The sequence below is a fragment of the Apteryx mantelli genome, chromosome 32 (assembly GCF_036417845.1).
Source record: "Apteryx mantelli isolate bAptMan1 chromosome 32, bAptMan1.hap1, whole genome shotgun sequence".
In the NCBI taxonomy this organism is placed as follows: domain Eukaryota; kingdom Metazoa; phylum Chordata; class Aves; order Apterygiformes; family Apterygidae; genus Apteryx; species Apteryx mantelli.
In genome coordinates this window covers 1,062,972-1,089,040 of record NC_090009.1, presented here as the reverse complement: position 1 = coordinate 1,089,040, position 26,069 = coordinate 1,062,972, and the positions used below count along the sequence as shown (strand labels likewise).

General features: G+C 63.9%; 3 protein-coding genes across 3 annotated transcripts; 1 reads left to right on the top strand and 2 right to left on the bottom strand.

Annotated features, from left to right (window-relative positions):
• Positions 1–697: 697 nt before the first annotated feature.
• On the bottom strand, positions 698–25,961 carry LOC106492644 (antigen peptide transporter 2). Its single transcript, XM_067313654.1, has 22 exons — positions 25,796–25,961; positions 25,069–25,183; positions 24,856–24,986; positions 24,550–24,755; positions 23,978–24,175; positions 23,042–23,170; positions 22,567–22,752; positions 21,888–22,061; positions 21,649–21,808; positions 21,435–21,571; positions 20,246–20,449; positions 18,074–18,596; positions 17,877–17,991; positions 17,625–17,755; positions 17,342–17,547; positions 17,064–17,261; positions 16,856–16,984; positions 16,580–16,768; positions 16,326–16,499; positions 16,092–16,251; positions 1,065–1,201; positions 698–988 (listed from the first exon to the last, which is right to left on the bottom strand). Exons 1-22 carry the CDS (start codon positions 25,914–25,916, stop codon positions 797–799), a joined length of 3,915 nt encoding a protein of 1,304 aa, XP_067169755.1. The 5' UTR covers positions 25,917–25,961; the 3' UTR covers positions 698–796.
• Positions 1,249–3,671, bottom strand: TAP2 (transporter 2, ATP binding cassette subfamily B member). Its single transcript, XM_067313617.1, is given in 9 exon segments — positions 1,249–1,449; positions 1,497–1,697; positions 1,774–1,962; positions 2,050–2,178; positions 2,257–2,454; positions 2,535–2,740; positions 2,821–2,951; positions 3,063–3,177; positions 3,260–3,671. Coding segments are annotated over 9 exon segments (1,782 nt in total).
• On the top strand, positions 11,162–14,007 carry LOC136994685 (class I histocompatibility antigen, F10 alpha chain-like). Its single transcript, XM_067313615.1, has 6 exons — positions 11,162–11,225; positions 11,444–11,707; positions 12,232–12,507; positions 12,673–12,942; positions 13,025–13,129; positions 13,988–14,007. Exons 1-6 carry the CDS (start codon positions 11,162–11,164, stop codon positions 14,005–14,007), a joined length of 999 nt encoding a protein of 332 aa, XP_067169716.1.
• Positions 25,962–26,069: the final 108 nt, after the last annotated feature.

The window sequence follows — 26,069 nt, the reverse complement described above, 5'->3', positions numbered from 1 at the left end:
GTTCTATCACTGGGCACCACAAAGAAGAGCCTGGCCCCATCCTCTTGACACCCTCCCCTCTGATACCTATATGCATTGATAAGATTTCCCTGCCCCCTTCTCTTATCCAGCCTTTCCTCAGAGGAGAGATGCTCCAGTCCCCTAATCATCTTTGTAGCCCTTCGCTGGACTTGCTCCAGTCGTGCCATGTCTCCCTTGTGCTGGGGAGCCCAGAACTGGACGCAGCACTGCAGCTGTGGCCTCAGCAGGGCTGAGGAGAGGGGGAGCATCCCCTCCTTCCACCTGCTGGCAACACTCTTCCTCATGCAGCCCAGCATCCCATTGGTCACCTTGGCCACAAGGCCACATTGCTGCCTCATGCTTAACCTGGTGTCCCCCAGCACTCCCAGGTCCTTCTCAGCAGAGCTGCTTTCCAGCAGGTCAACCCCCAACCTGTCCTGGTGCATGGAGATACTTCTCCCTAGGTGCAGCACCCTGCACTTCCCCTTCTTGAACTTCACGAGGTTCCTCCCTGCCCACCTCTGCAGCCTGTCCAGGTCCCTCTGAGTGGCAGTGCAGCCCCCCCCAGGGTATCAGCCACTCCTCCCCATTTGGGAGCATCAGCAAACTTGCTGCGGGTGCACTCTGCCCCTTCATCCAGGGCCCTGACGAAGACGTTTGCCCCCAAGGACCAGAAACCTCCTCACTGGAGCAAGTCCCATTTATTTCACACAAATTGCAGCACCAGCTGCAAAAGAAGGCTCCTCTGCCTGCCCGCAGCCGGGTGTGAGCCCAAAGCCGACCCCCCGGCAGGTCGTCACTCATGGCGCTCACGCTGCACCAGGCGGGAGTAGGGCCCGCCACGGGCCAGGAGCTCAGCGTGCGTCCCCGTCTCAGCCACGGCGCCACGCTCCAGCACCACGATGCGGTCGGCGCTCTCCACCATCCGCGGGCGGTGCGCGATGAGCAGCACAGTGCGGGCGCCGCCGCGCAGCACCGACTGCTGCAGCTGCGGAGACACCGGCACCCCGTCAGCATCTGGCTGCCCCCCAGTACCTCTGCTCCCACCACCACCCTCTGCTCACCGCCAGCTCACTGTCCCCATCCAGGGCGCTGGTGGCCTCGTCGAGGATGAGGACGGAGGGGCGCCGGATGAGGGCCCGGGCGATGGCGACCCGCTGTTTCTGCCCCGCCGAGAGCTGCCCTCCTTTCTCCCCCACATCTGCAGGAAGGAAGAAGAGGAGCAGGCATGAGGGCAGCCTGGACGCCTCAGTTCCCGGCCGCCCCAGGGCCCTGTCGCACCACCTCACCTGTGTCAAAGCCCTTGTCCAGAGCGGAGATGAAGTCCAAGGCGTCGGCAGCTCGGGCTGCGGCCCTGACCTCCTGCTCCCCGCAGCCCTCCAGCCCGTAGGCAATGTTGTCACGGATGGAGCCAGAGAAGAGCACGGGCTCCTGGCCCACCAGAGCCACCTGCCACGAGAGGCGGAGGCTGTGGCCGGGCCCAACTCATCACAGGCACACCGCCCGCCCTCCGCTGCCCTCACCTGGCGGTGCAGGTACTTGTGGTCATACTCCCGCAGCGGCACCCCGTCCAGCAGCACCTCCCTGGCCTGGGGCTCGTAGAAACGCTCCAGCAGCCCCACACAGGTGCTCTTCCCGCTGCCATTCAGTCCCACCAGTGCCGTCACCTCCCCGGGGCGCAGCTCGAACGAGACGTCCTGGGAAGGTGGGCAGAGCTCAGAGCCTCGGGGTCAGTCCCGGGGCCGGGCCGGCCGGCACCTCTTGCGCCCTTACCTGGAGCACGAGCTCCTTGGGACGTGCCGGGTAGGCAAAGGAGACATTCTGGAAGGTGACGTGGCCCAGCAGCGTGACGGGCGCCTGTGTGCCAGCTGCGCCCACCGCCGGCTCTCGGTCCAGGTACTCGAAGACCTTGCAGGCGGCTCCCACGTTGCTCTGCAGATCCCCGTACATGTACACAAGCGCCTGGGCAGGGGCAGAGCGGGTCGGACTCAGGGCCGAGCGATCGGGCCACCGCAAGGGCGAGGCTGAGGCCGTGCCATGGGGCCTCACCTGCACATGATGGCTGATGTTGCCCTGGTAGAGGAGGAAGGAGACCAGGCTGCCCGTGGTGAGGATGCCCTCGTGGATCTGCTGGCGCCCGCAGTAGAGCATCAGCACCTGCATGGCCACCTGCAGCATCTGGAAGAGACCGAGGGAGCCAAAGGTGAGCGGCGCAAAGGGCCGTGGGTGCCCAGCTGCCTCCCGCGTGCCCCTCACCCGTTGGAAGAGCAGGAAGAGGGCCCGCTCCAGGTCCCGCCGGTCCTTCAGCCGCCACGTCTCGTCCAGCGCCCGCTCGTAGCGGCGCGCTTCCTCCTCCTCGGCGCCGAAGCCCTGCACCGTCTCAATGGAGGAGATGGCCTCCTGCACCACCATCTCAGCGCGCGCCCTGGCCTCCAGGATGGCCTGCAGCAGGGCCTGGGGAGGGCCGGGTGGGCATCAGGGGCGCATGGGATGGCCCGGGCATGGCCCCACCACCCGCCCAGCCTCGCTGGTACCTGGTGCCGAACATCGTAGAGCTTGCGGGCAGCGATGGCGAGGGGCAGCTCCAGCAGCGTCAGCAGCGTCAGGCGTCACGACAGCCCCACCATGAAGCCGTAGAGCCCCAGGGCCTTCACCAGGTTCTGCAGGAAGACATTGGCGTTTATGGGCACCACCCTGTTCATCACGGGCACGTCCGTGGCGAGCCGGGATGTGAGGTCAGCTGCAGGGAAGGGGGGGGGGGATGCACAGGGCTGAGCCTCTGGCCAGGGGACATGGGGGCACGGGGACAGGGACACCCACCTGTCTTCACCTGCTGGAAGAAGGCCAGCTCCTGGCGCACCAGGTGGGAGAAGAGCTGGTCACAGGTACGAAAGTTGAGGCGGGATATGATGAAGATAAAGAAGCCCCCGCGGCAGCCAGCGAACAGCGAGCTGGAGCAGAGATGGGGGGGGGGGAAACAAAACCATCCCAAGGGGGCTGAGGCCACCTGGGCACTGCCGGGATGGGGGACAGGGCGCGCAGGGGGCTCTTGCTGGTCCTACCTGCCCACAGAGGCCAGGCACATCAGCCAGATGGCGGTGGTGAAGGAATCGGCACTGAAACCGTTGCTCAGGATGTCAACGACTCTCCCAGTGTAGTAGGGGACCAAGGTCTCACCTGCGTGGGGAGGGGACGGGCAGCGCTGACCCGGGACCCCAGACTTCCTGGGTGGCCGCCCGCCCAGCGAGCCCCCACTCACCGATCATGGCCAGCGTCAGGAAGACGAAGGCCCCGCAGAGGTAGGGCCACTCGGGCCAGGTGAGGGCCAGCAGCCGGCGCAGGGTGGCTTTTGCTTCGGGGGTGCCAGCGTCGGCGGGCGCCCCGTGGCCCAGCGCTCGCCAGGTCAGCAGGGCCAGCCCGGACGCCCCGTAGGCCAGCACCAGCCACCCCAGCGAGGCGGTGGCCAGCAGGGCCGGGGGTGCCCCGGGCAGGGCCAGGCAGGTCCGCAGGGCCAGGAAGGCGGCAGGGGCCAGGCAGAGCAAGGCCGCGGTACCCCGGGGCCCACCAGGGGCCAGGAGCTGCCCGGCCATGGCCAGCGCCGGGAAGCGCAGCCCGGCCTCCAGCCAGGTGGCCACCGGTCCCAGCCGGGCCAGCGCCACCAGCACCGCCATGTCGGCCAGGAAAAGAGCGCCGGCAAGGCGCAGGGCTGGCGGCACCCACATGGCGAGGGACCCTGGGGCTGTGGCCCCAAACCGGCTCCCCTAGACCCTGACCTTCACTCTAGGGTGCACACCAGTCAACACCAGTGCTCCCAGTCCAGTACCCCAGTCACTGCCCTTGTCCCCTACACCCTGCCCACCAGCCTTGGGCACACCCCAGTGCTCCCAGTTTGGTTTCCCAGTCCCTGCCTGGCTCCCCTACACCCTGCCCAGCACCCTAGAGCACACACCAGTCAGCACCAGTGCTCCCAGTCCAGCCTTCCCAGTCCCTGCCCTGCTCTCCTAGACCCTACCCGGCCCCCTCGGGTTCTCCCCAGTCCTCCCAGTTTGGCCTCCCAGTCCCTCATGGGCTCTCCCCTGTGCTCCCAGTTCGGGCCCCCCCCGGGGGCCCCAGTCCCTGCCCAGCCCCCGCGTCCCGCCTGGTCCACTCCAGCCCGGCGCCCCTCGATCCCACCGGTCCGGGCCGGTTCAGTTCGATCCGGGCCGGTCCCACCACTCGCGTGCGGTCCCGCGTCCAGACAGCTCCGCGGCACTTTCGCTTTCACTTCCAGGCCCCGCCCCCGGCCCCATCCCTCTCCCCCCACGCAGGGCTTACCCCATGGGTTAGGGCCCTAGAAGGAAGGGGGGTCCAAGAGATCTGGTTAATATTCAAGCATCACTTCCTCCAAGCTCAAGAGCGGAGCATCCCTATGAGTAGGAAGTCAAGCAAAGGAGGCAGGAGACCTGCATGGATGAGCAAGGAGCTCCTGGCCAAACTCAACCAGAAGAAGGAAGTATACAGAAAGTGGAAAGGGGGACAGGCCACTTGGGAGGAATATAGGAACGTTGTCAGAGTATGCAGGGATGCGAGGAGGAAGGCTAAGGCCCATTTGGAATTAAATGTGGCAAGCGATGTCAAGGACAACAAGAAGGGCTTCTTCAAATACATCAGTAGCAAGAGGAAGACTAGGGAAAATGTGGGCCCTTTGCTGAATGGGGTGGGTGCCCTGGTGACGAAGGATGCAGAGAAGGCAGAGTTACTGAATGCCTTCTTTGCTTTAGTCTTTACTGCTGAGGCCAGCCCTCAGGAATCGCAGACCCTGGAGGCAAGAGAGAAAGTCTGCAGAAAGGAAGACTTCCCCTTGGTTGAACAGGATTGGGTTAGAGATCATTTAGGCAAACTTGACACCCACAAATCCATGGGCCCTGATGGGATGCACCCACGAGTGCTGAGGGAGCTGGCAAATGTCATTGCTAGGCCACTCTCCATCATCTTTGAAAGGTCATGGAGAAGAGGAGAGGTGCCTGAAGCCTGGAAGAAAGCCAATGTCAACCCAGCCTTCAAAAAGGGCAAGAAGGAGCACACAGGAAACTACAGGCCAGTCAGCCTCACCTCCATCCCTGCAAAGGTGATGCAGCAGCTCATCTTGGAGGCCATGTCCAAGCATGTGGAGGACAGGAAGGTGATCAGGAGTAGTCAGCATGGCTTCACCAAGGGGAAATCATGCCTAACCAATCTGATAGCCTTCTGGGATGGAATGAGTGCCTGGGGAGATCAGGGGAGAGCAGTGGCTGTTGTCTGCCTTGACTTCAGCAAGGCTTTCGACACTGTCTCCCATAACATCCTCCTAGGGAAGCTGAGGAAGAGAGGGTTAGATGAGTGGACAGTGAGGTGGCTTGAGACCTGGCTGAATGGCAGAGCTCCGAGGGTTGTGCTCAGCAGCGCAGAGTCTAGTTGGAGGCCTGTTGCTAGCGGTGTCCTCCAGGGGTCAGGACTGGGTCCAGTCTTGTTCAACTTCTTCATCAGTGACCTGGATGAAGGGGCAGAGGGCACCCTCAGCAAGTTTGCTGCTGATCGCAAAATGGGAGGAGAGGCTGAGACCCCAGAAGGCTGTGCTGCCATTCAGAGAGCCCTGGAGAGCTGGGCGCAGAGGAACCTCCTGAAGTTCAACAAAGACAAGTGCAGGGTCCTTCACCTGGGGAGCAATAAGGCCATGCAGCAGGACAGGTTGGGGTTGGGGGCTGACCTGCTGGAAAGCAGCTGTGCGGAGAAGGACGTGGGAGTGCTGGTGGACACCAAGTTAAGCATGAGGCAGCAATGTGGCCTTGTGGCCAATGGGATGCTGGGCTGCATGAGGAAGAGTGTTGCCAGCAGGTGGAGGGAGGGGATCGTCCCCCTCTCCTCAGCCCTGCTGAGGCCACAGCTGCAGTGCTGTGTCCACTTCTGGGCTCCCCAGTACAAGAGGGATGTGGCACTACTGCAGCAAGTCCAGCGAAGGGCTACAAAGATGATTAGGGGATTGGAGCATCTCTCCTCTGAGGAAAGGCTGAGAGAGCTGGGCCTGTTTAGCTTGGAGAAGAGAAGGCTGAGAGGAGATCTCATCAATGTGTACAAGTATCTGAAGGGAGGGTGTCGAGAGGCTGGACCAGACTCTTTTCAGTGGTGCCGAGTGACAGGACACGAGGCAACGGGCACAAAGTGAAACACAGACAGTCCCATGTGAATATGAGGAAAAACTTCTTCCCTGTGAGGGTGACAGAGCCCTGGAAGAGGTTGCCCAGAGAGGTTATGGAATCTCCTTGCCTGGAGATATTCAAAAGCTGCCTGGACGCAATCCTGGGCAACGTGCTCTAGGTGAGCTGTGCTTGAGCAGGGGTTTGGACTAGATGATGTCCAGAGGTCTCTTCCAACCCCAACCATTCTGTGATTCTGTATTGTCCCCTTCGGCCGTGAGGTCTGACTAGAGAAGGGAACTACCAATGCAAAGAGTTAGTCCAAGGAGATAACCACTCACAATGACCGGAGGAAGGGAGCCCTGACAACCCTGAGGAGGCAGTAGGATTGGGAATTTTTGGTATGTGGGGAATTCATTTAGACCAAAAGGGACTTATAGTAGGCAAAGTGGAAGGCCAGGAAGTCGAATTTTTAGTAGATACAGGAGCCACATTATCTCTTTTAAATTTTACCCCAAAAGATCCAGAACTAAAGATAAGGTTCTAATACACGGAATTGCAGGAAGAAGGGAAAAGAGGTTAAGTAAACCTCTCTTGGTAACGATAGGAAACAAAAGCATACAGGGGAAATCTGTAGGAGCTGAAGAATCTCCAGCATGTTTGCTAGGAAGGGATCTTTTGCAAACCCTAGATGTAGAATTGCGCTTATTGCCTGAAGGAATGGATCTAATAATTACGGGGATGAGTGTAATTCCAGAAAGCCCAAACCCCAAAGTAAAAATAACTACCAGAAGTGCTGAAATCTGTAGCAGCAACATTACGGAGTAAAACCGGCACAGACGTTGGACTGTTGGCCTCAGCCCAACCTGTAGCTATAAAAACAAAGGGAGGAGCACCACCAGCTATAAAACAGTATCCTATGCCCCAAGAAGCCGAAAAAAGCATACAAAAGCAGATAGACTGATATCTGGCCCAAGGCGTTCTAAAAATATGTATTTCGCCATATAATACTCCCATGCTCACTGTAAAACAGAACAAACTAGACGAAGATGGAGATCCAGAAAACCGCTTTGTACAAGATTTGCAGACCATCAATCAACATGTGGTGACTCCTCACTCAGTGGTACCTGATCCTTCCACTATACTTTTACAAACACCACATTGGGGAAGATGTTTTGCCGTAATTGATCTAACTGTCACTTTCTTTAGTATCCCACTTGATGAAAGTAGCCAACCCTTATTTGCCTTTACATGTAAAAGGCAACAATTAACATGGACGCACCTCCCACAAGGGTTCACAGGGTCTCCCACCATTTTTTCACGAATATTGGGGAAAGGTTTAAAGGATAGCAAATTACCAGGGGGATCAGCTCCAATGCAATATGTGGACAACTTGCTGAGAGCAAGTAAAGGTGAAAATACCTGTATAATAGACACTGTACATCTATGTACTGCTTTAGCAGAAAAAGGTCACCGTGCATCTCTGCCAAAACTTCAGCTGTGTCAAAAAGAAGTGAAAGACTTAGGGTTCATTCTCAGGGAAGGGCAATGACTAGTAGACCCAGAAAGAGTAGATGCTATAATAAAATTCCCCCATCCGAGAACAGAGAAACAGGTACAAGGATTCCTTGGAGCTGTGGGATTTAGCAGACCATGAATCCCTGGGTTGGGAGAATTAACAAAACCCCTGACAGAGGCAACTAAGGATGAAGAGGCAGAACCCATTGCATGGGGCCCTGAAAGAGAACAAACTTTCACAACAGTAAAAGGAGCTTTGGCGTCTGCACCTGTTCTCGGGCTCCCAGATTACACAAAGCCCTTCAATTTGTATGTACATGAATGTAAGGGGATTGCCAGCGAAGTAGTAACACAAAAATTAGGACCCCACCAGAGACTGCTACCATATTATTCTGCTCAACTAGATTCAGCTGTGGCAGGGGCACCAGCCTGCAGCAAATTTGCGGCAGCAACAGCAACAATAGTAGAGAGACGCCTCCCCCTCATTCTGGGACACCCTGTAACAGTTTATGTCCCACACAAAGTAGAAGTATTGATTAAACAATATGCAGCCCAAGCATTATCGCCGCAGCGAGCACATAGATACGAACTGATCCTTCTAATGGCAGATAATGTAGTCTTGAAAAGGTGTAACGCTTTGAATCCGGCAACTTTACTCCCTTTGCCTGATGATGGAGAGGAACATCACCACCATGAACAGGTGATGCGTACCTCAAGCAAACCGAGAACCGACTTAACTGATACTCCTTTGCAAGATCCAGGTCTAACTCGATTTGTAGATAGCTCATCCTACTACCTACACAGGTAACAAAGAACTGGGTGTGCAGTAGTCAGCCAGGGACAAGTAATAGAAGCTGGGTCACTTCCCACCCAAATGAGTGCACAAGGAGCAGAATCGGTAGCTTTGACTCATGCGGTGCACCTGGGAAAAGGGAAGCGAGTCAACACCTCCCAATATGTCTTTGGAGTATGTCATGCTACAGAAATGCTGTGGAAGGAAAGAGGATTTTTTTTACGTCAGCTAAGAAAACAATTGCTAACGGACAAGAAGTGCAAGAATCGTTAAAGGCGCTTGAACTTCCTAAGGACATTGCTGTAATACACTGCCCAGCCCATACTAAGGACACCGCAGAAGTTAGTAGAGGGAATGCTTCAGCTGATGCTGCCGCAAAGGCTGCAGCCCGACAACCTCTGAAGGAATGGATGGTTGCAATTCCAAGGGGGAAGAGGAGCGAATGGCCAAATTTAATAGAACCCCAAACCACGTATGAAAAGGACTGCTCAGCAAAAGAGAAGAAACAGTGGGAAAAGCGGGAAGCAAAACAAAATGAGGATGAAAAATGGACAACCGGAGGAAAACCAATTCTACCAAAAAAATATGTAGTTACTGTAGCTAGATGGTTCCATGATAAAGCTCATGGGGGAGCAGAGGCGGTAGCTAACCAGGTACAAAAAGTATGGGCAGCTCCAAGGATTTACACTCCTGCAAAAAGGATAACCAAGAGCTGCCCAACCTGCCAAAAGTTCTCAAGCAGCAAACCAAGCTCAGAGTTAGGGCGACGACCGTGGGCCTACTCCCCTTTTCAAAGGCTACAAAGAGATTACGCGAATATGCCGTTCATCAATGGGTACAAACACTTGTTAGCGATAGCAGATCAGTTATCAGGCTGGCTAGAAGCTTTCCCAACAAGGAAGGCCGACTCCGGAGGGGTAGTAAAAGCCTTCCTAAAAGAAATCAGACCCAGGTATGGGGTTCCAGAAGCCATCGAGTCAGACGGGGTGCCCGTTTTACAGCAAACAGAATCGGTCGATTATATAAATCACTAGGGATAAAAAAGAAACCTACATACCCCTCATCACCCACAGTCTTTAGGACAGGCAGAAAGAATGAATAAAAGGAAAAAATAGCAAGACTAGGCACACACGCTAGTCTAAAATAGCCAGAAGCACTGAACTTAGCTCTATGGGATGTTCGAAATGCTCCACGACAACCCATAGGACTAACACCAGCAGAAATCCTCTTTGGGAGACATTTGGCCATACCAGGGACAATGAATGAACCCAATGGAGAAGGGGAAGACCCCAGATCTAAACATGACCATTGGTCCGAAGTCTCGCATGAGGGGTGGGGAACTTAGATTGTAAGGGTATAATTGCGCAGGGCTGTCCTTCTGCGGGGTCCCTCTGCAGAGGCACCCAGCTCGAGCTGTTATTTGATGCTGAACCACTTCCAGTAAACCAGTTTGTGATACTCTGTGTCTGAGACTCTGCTTCGGGAAACCGAGGGTCAAGGAACTTCTTTAACAATCACTCACTGGTGCAAGAGCTGCCCAGACACGAGTGACACTGTGCACCAGCGCGAGAGCTGCCTGGATGCGAGTGACATCTTGGGGGAGGAGGATGCCTGGGTCTCCAGGGGTGACCTAGGCAGGGGCAGGACACCTGGGTCCACAGCAGGGCACCCTGGGGGAGGGGGACAAGACAGGGGCCAGGGGGTGCTAGGGCTGTGGGGGCATCCTGGGGGGGTCTGAGGGGCTGTAGGGAGGGGGCCATGGGGTGTGGGGAGCCTTGGGGGGCCCCCTCAGGAGTTGGGGAGGTCTCGGGGGTTCCAGGTTGTGAGGGGCGGTCCCAGGGGTGTGTGGGGAGCATTGGGGAGCACCCTCAGGAGTTGGGGGGTCGCCGGGAGGATCCTGGGGGTTCCAAGGGGTTTGGGGGGACTGGGGAGAGACAAAGGGCTGGGGGAAGGGGTCCCGGGGGGACCTAGGTTGTGAGGGGGGTCAATGGGTGTGGGGGGGCCTTGGGAGGGTGCTCAGGAGCTGGGGGGCTCCCTGGCAGGGGTCCTGGAGAGGTCCGGGGGGGTGTTGGGGGGAGCCTGGGGGCATAGGGGGTGCTGGGGGGGGACAGGGGCTGGCGTTGGTTTGAGGATGGGCCTGGGGGGGGCACTCAGGATCTGGGGAGGGGTCAGGGGGAGGGTCCAGGGGAGTGTTGGGGGTCTGGTGGGATCCCAGGGACTAGGGGGGCCCCGAGAAGGGGTCCGGGGGGTTTAGGGGGGTGTCGAGGGTCTGGGGGGAGCCCAGAGACTGGGGGAACCCCGAGAAGGGGTCTGGGGGGATCCAGGGGGGTGTTGGGGGTCTGGGGGGAGCCCAGGGACTGGGGGGATCCCGGAGGGGGGTCCTGGGAGGGCTCTAGGGCAGCGCGGGGACTCCGGGGCGTCGCTGTGGTGCTGGGGGCACACGGCGGTGCGGGGGGGACCGGGCCGGGGGTCCCGGGGGTCCCGGGTCGGGCTCCCCCTCCCCCCCCGCCTCACCGCTCGTGCCTTTCGCTTTCGCTTCTCCCAACCTGCCGCGGCGGGATCTGCCCAGCTCCCGGTGACGCACAACAGGAGCGGGCCGCCATTGGCGGGCGGGCCTGAGCGCAGCCAATGGCCGCGCGGGGGCTGTGCGGCGCGGCGGGGGGTAACGCGGCGGGGGGTAACGAGTCGGAGCCGAGCGATGGGTCCGGGGCCGCTGCTGGCGCTGGCGCTGACGCTGGGGGTCGGCGGGGCGGCGGCGAGCGGTGAGTGCGGGCGGGGACCCCGGGCCACCCTTTCTCCTCCCCCCTCCCCCGAGGTCCTCGTCAGCAACCCCCCATGGACCCCCCAAACCACCCCCTGGGCCGTGCTGCACCCCCAAGCCCCCTCGACACCCTCCTGCGACCTGCTGCCCCCCTCTATCCCCACGGCCCCCCCCATCGTGCTGCCCCCCCCAGCCCCTCACCCCCCCGTGTCCCCGCAGGCCCCCACTCCCTGCGCTATTTCTACACCGGGGTGACGGAACCCAGCCCGGGGCTGCCTGCGTTCGTGGCCGTGGGGTCCGTGGACGGGGAGACCATCGATCACTATGACAGCGAGATGCAGAGAGCAGAGCCCCGCGCGGCTTGGATGGCGGACAACCTGGACCAGCAGTACTGGGACAGCGAGACCCAGTTTTACCAGCACTGGCAGCAGACTTTCCACTTGAACCTGGACACGGCGCAGAAACGCTACAACCACAGCGGGGGTGAGCGCGGGCAGGGCCGGGGCTCTGTGGCCCCTTGGGCGCCCTGAGGCCTTGCCCTGCCACGGGCCGATGCCTCGGGAGCGCCAGCCCTTGCCCAGCTGGTATCACGGGGCGTCCCGAAAGGGGAGAGAGCCCCGGGGGCCCCTCACTGTCCCCAGGATGCTGGGGCAGCCCCATCGCGCAGCCCCGGGGGCTCCCAGCCGCCCCATTACAGCCCCTCGCCGTCCCCGGCTGCCAGCGCTGGGAGCTGTGTGGCCAGGGTGCCCCTGTCCCTGTGCTGGGTGCCGGGGGGTCTGGGGCAGGGGTCTGTGTGACGCCCTGAATGCTTCTGGCCCTGGGGGAGAGGCCAAGCTGCTGCAGTGCCAGTGCTCAAAGCCGCAGGGTGCCCCGTGCCAGCGCCCAGCTGGGGCCCAGCTCCCTGTTGGCTGTGCGGGGCAGGGGCAGGGGCTGCTGCCAAGGGGTGTCCAAGCCTCTCTGAGGGGTCAGGCTGCCCCTGAGCCCCCGTCTCCCTGCTTGTGTCTCAGGGTATCACACAGTTCAGGCCATGTACGGCTGTGACCTCCTGGAGGATGGGGGAATCCGGGGATTTTATCAGGATGCCTACGATGGGAGGGACTTCCTCGCCTTCGACAAGGACACGCTGACGTTCACCGCGGCGGATGCTGCAGCAGAAATCACCAAGAGGAAGTGGGAGGCTGATGAGGCCATTGCTGAGGGCTGGAAGCACTACCTGGAGAACAGCTGCATTGAGGAGCTGCAGATATACGTGGAGTACGGGAAGGCCACGCTGGAGAGGAGAGGTGAGGGCAAGGCGGGCACCCCCGGACACGGGGACGGGCCCCAGGCTTTGCGCTGGGCCAGGGTGACGGAGGGCGCTGCCCGAGCTGGGAGTGGGTCAGGTGCATGTGTGCAGGGTTGGGCGCGAGTTGCCTGACCTGGCTCCCTGCCTCGCGCCACCTCCCCAGAGCGCCCCGCTGTGCGAGTGTCGGGGAAGGAGAGCCACGGGCTCCTGACCTTGTCATGCCGGGCTCACGGCTTCTACCCACGGTCCATCACCATCAACTGGCTGAGAAACGGCCGCATCCAAGCCCAGGAGACCAAGCGGGGCAGCACCGCGCCCAACAGCGATGGCACCTACCACGCCTGGGCCAGCATCGAAGCCCTCGCAGCGGAGAAGGACGAGTACCAGTGCTGCGTGGAGCACGCCAGCCTGCCGGAGCCTGGCCTGTTCTCCTGGGGTGAGCACGGGCGCCCGGAGCTCGCAGAGCGCCAGCTGGGGGGCAGCTCCATGCCCCTGCTCACGGCCCCGCTCTCTTCCAAAGCCCCAGAGCAACCTGCTGCCCATCGTCATCAGGGTTATCATTGCTGCGCTTGTCGTTATTGCAGTGATCGCCGGCTTTGCGGTCTGGAAGAGCAGATCAGGTAAAGCGCCGGGGCCGGTGCGTTGGGTAGAGGAAGGCCGGGCCTTGGGGGGCTGCTGGTGGCCAGGAGGAGAAGGGGGTGCGAGGCAGGGCCCCCACGGGTGGAGCGGAGCCTGGGTGCAAGCTGCCACTTTGCCTGATGCCTCTTTCTTCCTGCAGGAAGGAGAAGGGGTATGTGGTCCCCGCAGGTGAGTACCGGGGGGCGGCTGCGTGCCAGATGGGGCCCAGCAGTGGGGCGGGCTTTGGTCTCTGGTTTCTAGCGGCCGTGGGGCTGGCGTTTCCCAGGCCCCGACTGCCCTTGTCGCCCCTCTCCCAAGTCCGCAGCTTTTACCCCAACTGCGGAGCCAGTAAAGGGTTCCTGTCCCACCGCTGGAGGCTGAGGCACTCGGGTGCTGCCGTCTGCTCCTGGCGGCCGTAAGGTGGCTCCAGGGCTGGGTCCCGGCCGGGGGGCTCTGCCCCAGCCCGGCTCTCCCCACAGACAGCGCAGGGTTCACGGTCCCCTTAGCCCAGGGCCCGCGCTCACTGCCGCTCCTCTCTCGCAGCCCACGACAGGGGAATCCAGCAGCTCCGGAAAAGGTAAGGGCTCGTGCTGGGAGGGGAGTGGGGGGTCCTGGCCCGGTGCCCTCCCAGAACGGCACGCTGTGCGGGGCTGCCAGACGCTCCGGCTGGTTCCCCTCGGGGCTTTTGCCCACTGCCCTGGCTCCAGGAGGTGGGATTGAATCGCACCGAGCAGCCCCAATGTGGGGCAGTGCCGTGGTGCTGGGACCCGCAGGGCTGGGTGCAGCGGGGGTTGCTGTGACTCCCCCCCCCCAAAAAAAAAAACTCTCCCTTTTTTCTCTTTCCCCTCTTGTCCTTGCAGGGAGCAACACCACCAATTAAGCGCTGTGCCTTGGTAAGCGAGGGGCCTGGCTGCCCTGTGTGCGGGCAGGGGCTGTAGCTGGACCCGGTTGGCAGGCAGCCCAGGACCAAGCCCACTCCCACTGCTCGCTGTGTTCTCACTGCGGCACCAAGGCCCTTTCGCTCCGGCAGCCCCAGAGCAGCAGCAGCCCCCCGATGTCCCTATGGTGTCTAAACCGGCCCTGTTTGTGTGCTCATCTGCTTCTGCTGTTTGCTTCAGGAAAAAAAAAGCGAGCAAGAATTGTTTTCAGCACTTCTACCTCTCCAGGCCTCACTTTAGAATAAATATTTTGCTTTTGTGATTATAATTAATTGAAGTTTTCTAAATTGGCCAAAGGGCACAATAAATTCTTGTACCCACTTGTGGTCTGTGCATCCTTCAAGGCCCGGCCCTGTGGGGCAGCCCCTGGATGCTGCCAGCACCACCGCAGCCGCACTCGGGTGCGTCTCACCCTGCAGAGCGAGGGCCAAGCCCCGGGATTGATGTGGGTCAGGGTTGAGCCAACGTCACCGCCTGCATTTCCCATAGTCACAGAACAGTTGAGGGTGGAAAGGACCTCTGGAGATCATCTAGTCCAACCCTCCCTCCTCAAGCAGGGTCACCTAGAGCACAGTGCCCAGGACCACGTCCAGGTGGCTTTTGAACAGCTCCAAGGACGGAGACTCCACAACCTCTCTGGGTGACCTGTTCCAGTGCTCAGTCACCCTCACACTAAAGTTTTTTTCTCATGTTCAGAGAGAGCTTCCTGTGTTTCAGTTTGTGCCCGTTGTCTCTCGTCGTCACTGGGCACCACAGAGAAGAGCCCAGCCCCACCCTCTTGACACCCTCCCCTCTGATACCTATATGCATTGATAAGATTCCCCCCCCCCCCTTCTCTTATCCAGCCTTTCCTCAGAGGAGAGATGCTCCAGTCCCCTAATCATCTTTGTAGCCCTTCACTGCACTTGCTACAGTCATGCCATGTCTCCCTTGTGCTGGGGAGCCCAGAAGTGGCCACAGCACTGCAGCTGTGGCCTCAGCAGGGCTGAGGAGAGGGGGAGCATCCCCTCCCTCCACCTGCTGGCAACACTCTTCCTCATGCAGCCCAGCATCCCATTGGCCGCCTTGGCCACAAGGGCACATTGCTGCCTCATGCTTAACTTGGTGTCCACCAGCACTCCCACGTCCTTCTCCGCACAGCTGCTTTCCAGCAGCTCAACCCCCAACCTGTCCTGGTGCATGGAGATACTTCTCCCTAGGTGCAGCACCCTGCACTTCCCCTTCTTGAACTTCACGAGGTTCCTCCCTGCCCACCTCTGCAGCCTGTCCAGGTCCCTCTGAGTGGCAGCGCAGCCCCCCCCAGGGTATCAGCCACTCCTCCCCATTTGGGAGCATCAGCAAACTTGCTGCAGGTGCACTCTGCCCCTTCATCCAGGGCCCTGACGAAGACGTTTGCCCCCAAGGACCAGAAACCTCCTCACTGGAGCAAGTCCCATTTATTTCACACAAATTGCAGCACCAGCTGCAAAAGAAGGCTCCTCTGCCTGCCCGTGGCCGGGCGTGAGCCCAAAGCCGACCCCCCCCAGCGGGTTGTCACTCATGGCGCTCACTCCGCACCAGGCGGGAGTAGGGCCCACCGCGGGCCAGGAGCTCGGCGTGCGTCCCCGTCTCAGCCACGGCGCCACGCTCCAGCACCACGATGCGGTCGGCGCTCTCCACCATCCGCGGGCGGTGCACGATGAGCAGCACAGTGCGGGCGCCGCCGCGCAGCACCGACTGCTGCAGCTGCGGAGACACCGGCACCCCGTCAGCATCTGGCTGCCCCCCAGTACCTCTGCTCCCACCACCACCCTCTGCTCACCGCCAGCTCGCTGTCCCCATCCAGGGCGCTGGTGGCCTCGTCGAGGATGAGGACGGAGGGGCACCGGATGAGGGCCCGGGCGATGGCGACCCGCTGTTTCTGCCCCGCCGAGAGCTGCCCCCCTTTCTCCCCCACATCTGCAGGAAGGAAGAAGAGGAGCAGGCATGAGGGCAGCATGGACGTCTCAGTTCCCAGCTGCCCCAGGGCCCCGCCGCACTGCCTCACCCGTGTCAAAGCCGTTGTCCAGAGCAGAGATGAAGTCCAAGGCGCCGACGGCTCGGGCTGCAGCCCTGACGTCCTGCTCCCCGCAGCCCTCCAGCCCGTAGGCAATGTTGTCGCGGATGGAGCCGGAGAAGAGCACGGGCTCCTGGCCCACCAGTGCCACCTGCCACGAGAGGTGGAGGCTGAGGCCAGGCCCAACTCACCACAGGCACACCGCCCGCCCTCCGCTGCCCTCACCTGGCGGTGCAGGTACTTGTGGTCGTACTCCCGCAGCGGCACCCCGTCCAGCAGCACCTCCCCAGCCTGAGGCTCATAGAAACGCTCCAGCAGCCCCACACAGGTGCTCTTCCCGCTGCCGTTCAGCCCCACCAGCGCCGTCACCTCCCCGGGGCGCAGCTCAAACGAGACGTCCTGGGAAGGCGGGCGGCGCTCAGAGCCCCGGGGTCGGTCCCGGGGCCAGGCAGGCCGGCCGGCGCCTCCCGCGCCCTTACCTGGAGCACGAGCTCCTTGGGACGCGCCGGGTAGGCAAAGGAGACATTCCGGAAGGCGACGTGGCCCCGCAGTGTGGTGGGCGCCTGTGTGCCAGCCGTGCCCACTGCCGGCTCTCGGTCCAGGTACTCGAAGACCTTGCAGGCGGCTCCCACGTTGCTCTGCAGGTCCCCGTACATATACACCAGCGCCTGGGCAGGGGCAGAGCAGGTCAGACCCGGGGCCGAGCGATCGGGCCGCCGCAAGGGCGAGGCTGAGGCCGTGCTGCGGGGCCTCACCTGCACATGATGGCTGATGTTGCCCTGGTAGAGGAGGAAGGAGACCAGGCTGCCTGTGGTGAGGACGCCCTCGTGGATCTGCTGGCGCCCACAGTAGAGCATCAGCGCCTGCATGGCCACCTGCAGCATCTGGAAGAGACCAAGGGAGCCGAGGGTGAGCGGCGCCAAGGGCCGTGGGGTGCCCGGCCGCCTCCTGCACCCCCCTCACCCGTTGGAAGAGCACGAAGAGGGCCTGCTCTAGGTCCCGCCGGTCCTTCAGCCGCCGCGTCTCGTCCAGCGCCCGCTCATAGCGGCACGCTTCCTCCTCCTCAGCGCCGAAGCCCTGCACCGTCTCGATGGAGGAGACGGCCTCCTGCACCACCACCTCGGCGCGCGCCCTGGCCTCCAGGATGGCCTGCAGCAGGGCCTGGGGAGGGCCGGGTGGGCATCAGGGGCGCATGGGATGGCCCGGGCATGGCCCCACCACCCGCCCAGCCTCGCTGGTACCTGGTGCCGAACGTCGTAGAGCTTGCGGGCAGCGATGGCAAGGGGCAGCTCCAGCAGCGTGAGCAGCGTCAGGCGCCACGACAGCCCCACCATGAAGCCGTAGAGCCCCAGGGCCTTCACCAGGTTCCGCAGGAAGACGTTGGCATTCATGGGCACCACCCTGTTCATCACGGGCACATCCGTGGCGAGCCGGGATGTGAGGTCAGCTGCGGGGAAAGGGGAAGACACACGGGGCTGAGCCTCTGGCCAGGGGACATGGGGGTGTGGGGACAGGGACACCCACCTGTCTTCACCTGCTGGAAGAAGGCCAGCTCCTGGCGCACCAGGTGGGAGAAGAGCTGGTCGCAGGTACGAAAGTTGAGGCGGGATATGATGAAGATAAAGAAGCCCCCGCGGCAGCCAGCGAACAGCGAGCTGGAGCAGAGATGGGGGGGGGGGGGGGAAAACACACCAAAACCATCCAAAGGGGGCTGAGGCCACCTGGGCACTGCTGGGATGGGGGACAGGGCATGTGGGGGGTTTTTGCTGGTCCTACCTGCCCACAGAGGCCAGGCACATCAGCCAGATGGCGGTGGTGAAGGAGTCAGCGTTGAAACTGTTGCTCAGGATGTCGATGACTCTCCCAGTGTAGTAGGGGACCAAGGTCTCACCTGCATAGGGAGGGGACGGGCAGCGCTGACCCAGGACCCCAGACTTCCCAGGTGGTCGCCCGCCCGGCGAGCCCCCACTCACCGATCACGGCCAGCGTCAGGAAGATGAAGGCCCCGCAGAGGTAGGGCCACTCAGGCCAGGTGAGGGCCAGCAGCCGGCGCAGGGTGGCTTTTCCTTCGGGGGTGCCAGCGTCGGCGGGTGCCCCATGGCCCAGCGCTCGCCAGGTCAGCAGGGCCAGCCCGGACGCCCCGTAGGCCAGCACCAGCCACCCTGGCGAGGCGGTGGCCAGCAGGGCCGGGGGGGCCCCAGGCAGGGCCAGGCAGGCCCGCAGGGCCAGGAAGGCGGCAGGGGCCAGGCAGAGCAAGGCCGCGGTAACCCGGGGCCCGCCGGGGGCCAGGAGCCGCCCGGCCATGGCCAGCGCCGGGAAGCGCAGCCCGGCCTCCAGCCAGGCGGCCGCCAGGCCCAGCTGGGCCAGCTTCGGGCCCAGTTGGGCCAGTGCCGCCAGCAGCGCCATGTCGGCCAGGAAAAGGGCGCCGGCGAGGCGCAGGGCTGGTGGCACCCACATGGCAAGGGACTCCGGGGCCATGGCCCTGACCTGGTTCCCCTAGACCCTGCCCAGCACCCTAGGGTGCACACCAGTCAGCACCAGTGCTCCCAGTCCAGTACCCCAGTCCCTGCCCTTGTCCCCTACACCCTGCCCACCAGCCTTGGGCACACCCCAGTACTCCCAGTTTGGTTTCCCAGTCCCTGCCTGGCTCCCCTATACCCTGCCCTAGCACCCTAGAGCACACACCAGTCAGCACCAGTGCTCCCAGTCCAGCCTTCCCAGTCCCTGCCCTGCTCCCCTAGACCCTACCCGGCCCCCTCGGGCTCTCCCAGTCCTCCCAGTTTGGCCTCCCAGTCCCTCGTGGGCTCTCCCCTGTGCTCCCAGTTCTGCTCCCCCCTCCCGGGGCCCCAGTTCCTGCCCGGCCCCCCGGTCCCGCCTGGTCCGCTCCAGCCCGGCGCCCCTCGGTCCCGCCGATCCAGGCCGGTTCGGTTCGGTTCGGTTCGGGCTGGGCCGGTTCTGCCGCTCGCGCGCGGTCCCGCGTCCCGGCACCTCCGCGGCACTTTCGCTTTCGCTTCCCGACCCCGCCCCCTGCCCCGCCCCTCTCCCCCCGCGCGGGGCTACGGCCGCGGCAAGCTGCTCCGGGCCCATCTGCCCGGCAACCGGTGACGCCGCCGGCTCGGCCAATGAGCGCCCGCTCCTCCGGTGGAGGGGGTGTGTGTGCGCAGCGCCCGGAGAGCGGGGGGGCCCGGAGCGCCCGGGCTGCTGGAGGGGGGGGATGCAGCCCCCTGTCCCTGCACCCCTGGGTGCTCTGCACCCCCCCAGTCACCACCCCACGTCTTTGCATCCCCCGTTCTTGCACCCCTGTGTCCCCTGCACCCCCCCCAACCCCGCACCTCCTCGTCCCTGCACCCCCCACCCCCTGCACTTGCCCATCCCTGCACTCCTGGGTCCCCTGCACCCCCCCATTTCTGCACCCCCAAAGTCCTTGCACCCCCCTCAATTCCTTGCACCCCCCAGTCCTGCACCCCTGGGTTCCCTGCACGCCTCCTCCCTGCAACCCCCCCAAGTCCCTGCACCCTGCTATCTCTGCACCCCTCGGTCCCCTGCACCCCCCCCTCCCTGCAGCTCCCTGTCCTGCACCCCTGAGTCCCCTGCACTCCCCTCCCTGCACCCCCCATCCCTGCACCCTGCTATCTCTGCACTCCTGGATCCCCTGCACCCCCCTGTCCTGAACCCTTGGGACTCCTTCCCCCCCCATCCCTGCACCCCTGGGTTCCCCACCCCCCCCATCCCTTCACCCCCATCCTTGCACCCCCCAGTCCCTGCACCCCCCAGTCCCTGCACCCCTCCCATGCCTGCACCCCTGGGCCCCCTGCACTGCCCTGTCTGGCACCCCTGGGCTCCCTGCATCCCCCCTCCCTGCACCCCTGGGTTCCCCCCTCATCCCTGCACCCCCCTATCCTGCACCCCCCATCCTTGCGCCCCTCCCATCCCTGCACCCTGCTGCCTCTGCACCCCTGGGTGCCCCACACCCCCATCCCTGCACCCCTGCCCCCCCCAGCCCCCCAACTGGCACCACGCGGGGTACAAAACCACATCTTTATTGCTGCCTGCAAGCAGGGGCTCTTGCCCAGCCGGGGGGGGGGGATGGGACAGACAGACAGACGGACGGAGCCGGGTGCCGCCGCCACGGGGCCCTGTCAGGGCGGGGGGTCCCCGGCGGCACCCGCCTGCAGCAGGCTCCAGAAGCGCCCGCGGCGGCGCAGCAGCTCGTCGGGGGGGCCCTGCTCGCCCACGCAGCCCCCCTCCAGCACCGCCACCCGGTCCACCCAGTCGGTGGCCGCCACCAGCGCCGCCCGTGCCGTCACCAGCAGCACCGTGCGCCCGCCCGCCGCCAGCTCCCGCTGCACCTGCGCCGGGGCCCCCCCCAAACCCCGTTGGCCATGAGCAGGGGGGGAGAGGGGGCACGCTGGGACCTTGGCCCCGACCCCACCCTGGCCCGGCCTGATGCTCCCCGAGACGGCACCCGGCTGGGAAGCGGGGCCGGAGGGGCTGCGGGAACGGGGACCTTGGGGACGGGGGCACCCTGGGGATACAGGGGACCCAGGGGACAGGGGCACCTGGGACCCTGGGGACAGGGGCACCAAGGACTGGGGACAGGGGGGACATGGGAAGCAGGGATCCAGGGGATCCAGGGGACAGGGGCACCCAGGACTGAGAGGGCACCAGGAGTGGGGACAGAGGGGACACAGGAAATGGGGAGCCAGGGGACCCTGGGGACAGGGGCACCCTGGGGACAGGGGCACCTGGGACCAAGGGGGCAGCAGGAGTGGGGACCCTGGGGACCTAGGGGACAGGGGGACACGGGACCCTGGGACCCTGTGGGCACCGGGAGCGGGGATAGAGGCAACATGGGAAATGGGGATCCAGGGGACCCAGGGGACAGAGGCACCTGGGACCGAGAGGGCACTAGGAGCAGGGACAGAGGGGACACAGGAAATGGGGAGCCTGGGGACCCAGTGGACAGAGGAAGCCTGGGACCAGGGGGACCTGGGACCAGGGACAGAGGGGACACAGGAAGTGGGGACCCAGGAGACACTGGGGACAGGGGGATCCGGGACCTAGGGGCCACCAGGACCTGGGACCAAGCAGGCACTGAGGGCCACCAGGAGAGGAGACTGAGGGGCCATAGGGACTGAGGGCCACCAGGAACGGGGACTGAGAGGACACTGGGGACTGAGGGCCACCAGGAATGGGGACCAAGGAGACACTGGGAGTGGGGACCAAGGGGCCATGGGGACCAAGAGCCACCAGGAGTGGGGACCAAGGGGCCATGGGGACCAAGGGCCACCAGGAGTGGGGACCGAGGAGTTGCAGAGCCTGAGAGGGTCCCACCTGGAGCTCACTCTTGTTGTCCAGGGCGCTGGTGGGGTCGTCGAGGACGAGGACCCGGGGGTCCCGCACCAGGGCGCGGGCGATGGCCACCGCCTGCCGCTGCCCACCGGAGATCTGGCCGCCCATCTCGCCAGCATCTGCAGGGAGCAGGGGGGCTCAGCGCCTTACCGGGGAGAGGGGGGACACCAGGGACGGGGATGGGGACGGGCCGTACCTGTGTCATAGCCATGGTGCAGGCGGGTGATGAAGTCATGGGCGTTGGCGCGGCGGGCAGCCTTCTCCACCTCATCGCGGCTCCAGTGCCCCGGCCCGTAGGCGATGTTGTCGTGCAGCGAGCGGGCGAAGAGCTTTGGCTCCTGCCTCACCGCTGCCACCTGCGCCCAAGAGGGGACGGATGGGGACACCACTCACGGTGGCCATGCTGCCACCCCGGCCACCACCACCGCCGCTCACCTGGGCCCGCAGGTAGCGGAGCTCGTAGTCGTGCAGGTCGTGGCCGTCCAGGAGCAGGCGCCCGTGCGCCGGCTCGCCCAAGCGCTGCAGCAGGGACACCAGGGTGCTCTTGCCGCTGCCCGAGGGGCCCACAAGCGCCAGCACCTCGCCAGGGTGCAGCTCCAGCGAGACGCCCTGCGGGGCGGTGCCATGTCACTCTGGGGGGCGCGTCATGGTGGGACCCAGGGTGGCATGGCGTCACATCACCCAGGGTGTCGCGGTGGCACCCAGGGCATCGTGGTGGCACCCAGGGTGGCGTGGCATCACATCACCCGGGGCATCATGGTGGCACCCAGAGTGTTGTGGTGGCACCCAGGGCATCGTGGTGGCACCCGGGGTGGCGTGGCATCACATCACCCGGGGCATCATGGTGGCATGGCATAGCATCACCCGGGGCATCATGGTGGCACCCAGAGTGTTGTGGTGGCATCCAGGGTGTTGCAGTGGCACCCAGGGCGGCACAGCATTGCATTACCTGGGTCATCATGGTGGCACCCAGGGCATTGCAGCGGCACCCAGGGTGGCACAGCATTGCATTACCTGGGTCATCATGGTGTCACCCGGGGCATCATGGTGTCACCCGGGGCATCACATCACCCACGGTATCATGCCACCCAGGGCGTCCCTGTCCCCCACCTACCTTGAGTACAGGCTCATCACGGCCAGGGTAGGAGAACCAGACATCCCGGAGCTGCAGGTGGCCTCGCAGGGAGCTGGGTGCCAGCGTCCCCGACAGGGCCATCTGCGGCTCCCGCTCCAGGTACTCGAAGATCTTCTCCGAGGAGCCCACAGCCTTCTTCACGCTGGGGTAGTAAGAGAGCAGCACCTGGAGGCCGGAGGGGGTCAGCGCCCAAGGGGACATGGGGACAGAGCATGGAGGACACAAGGACATGGATGGGAGGATATGGGGACAGGGTGGGGAGTACAGAGGGACACAGAGGGGAGGACACTGGGACAGAGAGTGGAGGACACGGTGGGGAGGACACAGTGGGGAGGACATGGGGACACGGTGAAGAGGGCGCAGGGACACCATGGAGGGACAGAGACACGGAGGGGGAACACAGAGGGGAGGACATGGGGACATGGTGGGACGGGCCTGGGGACCATCCCCTCACCTCCACGGCCTCAGTGAACTGCATCTCATAGAGGACGAAGGTGACGAGGTCACCGGTGCTGATGTGTCCCTCAGTGACCAGCTGGCCCCCGTGGTAGAGGATCCCCACTCGCAGCGCCAGCCCTGAGAGCTGGGGACGTGGCGGGGACATCACCGTGGGGACCGGTCTGTCCTCTATTCCCCTGTCCCTCCTCCCCACAGTGCCGCCGTCACCCCTTGGTGGTGACACTGCAGTCTCGGCCCTGCTGTCACCTCCCTGGAACCCCCATGCCATCACATCCCCAACATCCTGGAGCCCTCATGTTGTCATGTCCCCCATGCCATCACGTCCCCATGTCCCAGAGCTCCCATGCCATCGTGTCCCCAACGTCCTGGAGCCCTCGTGCCATCGCATCCCCCATGCCATCGCGTCCCCATGTCCCAGAGCCCCCAGGCCATCATGTCCCCTACATCCTGGAGCCCTTGTGTTACGTCCCCTGTGCCGTCACATCCCCATGTCCCAGAGCCCCTGTGCCACTGTGTCCCCAGTGCCACTGTGTGTCCCCTGTGTCCCAGAGTCCCCACACCATTGCATCCCCAGTGCTATTGTGTCCCTAGTGCCACAAAATCTCCTGTGTCCTGGAGCTCCCATGCCATTTTGCCCTCAGTGCCATCATGTCCCCCACATCTCTGAGCCCCATGCTACCATGTCCCCAGTGTCACCACATCCCCCACATCCCAGAGCCTCCATGCCATCGTGTCCCCAGTGACACCACACCCCCCCCGCATCCCCGCACCCCATGACATCAGGTCCCCAGTGCCACCACGCCCCCCATATCCTGGATCCCCAAGCCACCGCATCCCCAGTGCTGCCATGTCCCCAGTGCCACCACGCCCCCTGCGTCCCAGAGCCCCAGGCCACCATGTCCCCATGCCAGCACGCCCCTGCGCCCCGTACACTGCTGGTCCAGAGGGAGGCGGCGTAGGCAGCAGCCTCCTGCTTGTGGAGCTGGTAGGTGTCGTGGAGGCGGCGCCGGTAGCACCTGGCTGCCCCATCCTCGTTGGCGAAGCTGCGCACGGTGGCCATGGCCTGGAAGGTCTCCAGGGCCACCTCGTTGGCCCAGGCCAGCGACTCCTGCACCCGCCGCGCCAGGCTCTGCGGAACAGTGGAGTGAGCGCAGGCACTGGGATGGGGGGACAGAGGGGTGCAGGGAGGGGACTGTGAGTGCATGGAGGGGACCAGGGGGAGCAGGGTGCATGGAGGTGACCATGGGTGCATGGAGGGGACAGCAGGTGCATGGAGGGGACGGGGGATGGGGTGCATGGAGGGGACCATGGGTGCATGGAGGGGACAGGTTGCATGGAGGGGACCATGGGTACATGGAGGGGACAGCAGGGACCATGGGTGCATGGAGGCCACCATGGCTGCATGGAGGGGACCACGGGGAGCAGGGTGCATGGAAGCCACCATGGGTGCACAGAGGCCACCGCAAGAAGCGGGCTGCCCCAAGGGGCCCAAACACCCAGTACCTGGTGGAACTTGCCGGAGGCCTTGGGCAGCGCCACGATGACAGGCAGCGCCAGGGTGGTGACGAGGGCCAGCCGGGGGGACACGCAAGCCATGGCGCCGTAGAGGCAGGCGCCCCGCGCCAGGTACCACAGCAGCAGACTCAGCTTCTCACTCAGTGCCTCGCTCATGGTGTCCGTGTCCCGTGTCACCCGCGAGCTGATGTCGCCTGCGCCGCGACGGCAGGGAGGACGCAGGGGAGGAGAGGGACGGCGGGTGGCACCCAGTGCCCCGGCGCCCCGCACTGCCCGCCCTCCCCGGCCGCTCACCAGCGCGGTTGGCCTGGAAGAAGCCGAGCTCCTGGCGCAGGACGGCGGCGAAGACGTCGCTCTGCAGCCGCCAGTGGACCCGGTTCACGGTGCTGTTGTAGAGCAGGTCGCAGACGAACTCGGTGATGGCGCTGCCGGAGGGACGGGGAGCCTCAGGGCCAGGGTTGAGGGGGGAGGGCCGGTTGGGGGGGTCCCCAGTGCCGCCGGCGGTACCTGCCCAGGGCCAGCAGCACCATGGCCCGGATGGCGCGGGTGAAGGCCGCTGGGTCGTCCTCACCAGAGATCCAGTCGGTGACGCGCCCCGTGTAGTAGGGGATGGCCATCTCCGCTGCAGCACCCGCCGCCGGGGATGGGGTGGGGCAGTCAGGACACCTGGGTCCCCAGCAGGGGCGGCTGAACGCCCCCCCCGCCGGGTGCTGCACCCCCAGTGCCTGGTCCTGGCTCCCCATACCCGGTTCTTCCCCACCCACCATGCCCATCCTGCCCCCCCATTCCTGCTCCTGCGCCCCCATAACTGCTCCCCCCATGCCCAACCTGCCCCCCATGGCTGGTGCTGCCCCCCCATAACTGCTCCCACCATGCCCAATGTGCCCCCCCATGCCCATCCTGCCCCCCCATGCCTGCTACCCCCCATACCCATCCTGCCCCCCATGCCTGCTCCTGCCCCCCCTACCCATCTTGCCCCCTCACACCCATCCTGCCCCCCCATCCAACCTGCCCCCCAAACCCGGTTCCGCCCCCTCACCCCGCCCCACCCATGCCCATCCTGCCCCCCACCATGCCCATCTTGCAAGACCCCCGGCCGGTTTTGCCCCCCCCCCGCTATCCCTCCGTCCCCGGCCTCCCCCCCCCGGTGCCTCCCCGCACAACCCCGGTGCTACGCCCCTCCCCGCCCCCCCCCGCCCCCCTCCCGGTGCTCTCTCCCCCTCCCGACCCCCACCGAGCGCCGAAGTCGCCAGCAGCGCCGCCACCGCCGCGCAGCGCCGCCGCTCCGGGCGCAGCGAGCTCAGGAGCCGCCGGCCCGGCCCCATCGCCGCCGGCCCCATCGCTGCCGGCCCCATGACTCCCGGTCCCGCCGTTTCTCGGAAACCGAAAGCGGCAGCGGCAGCGGCAGCGGCAGCGGCAGCGGAGGCGTGGCGCCCGGCCCCGCCAGGCCCCGCCCCCGGCTACAGCCAGGCCCCGCCCCTGACTCATCCCTGCCCCCGGCCCGGCGC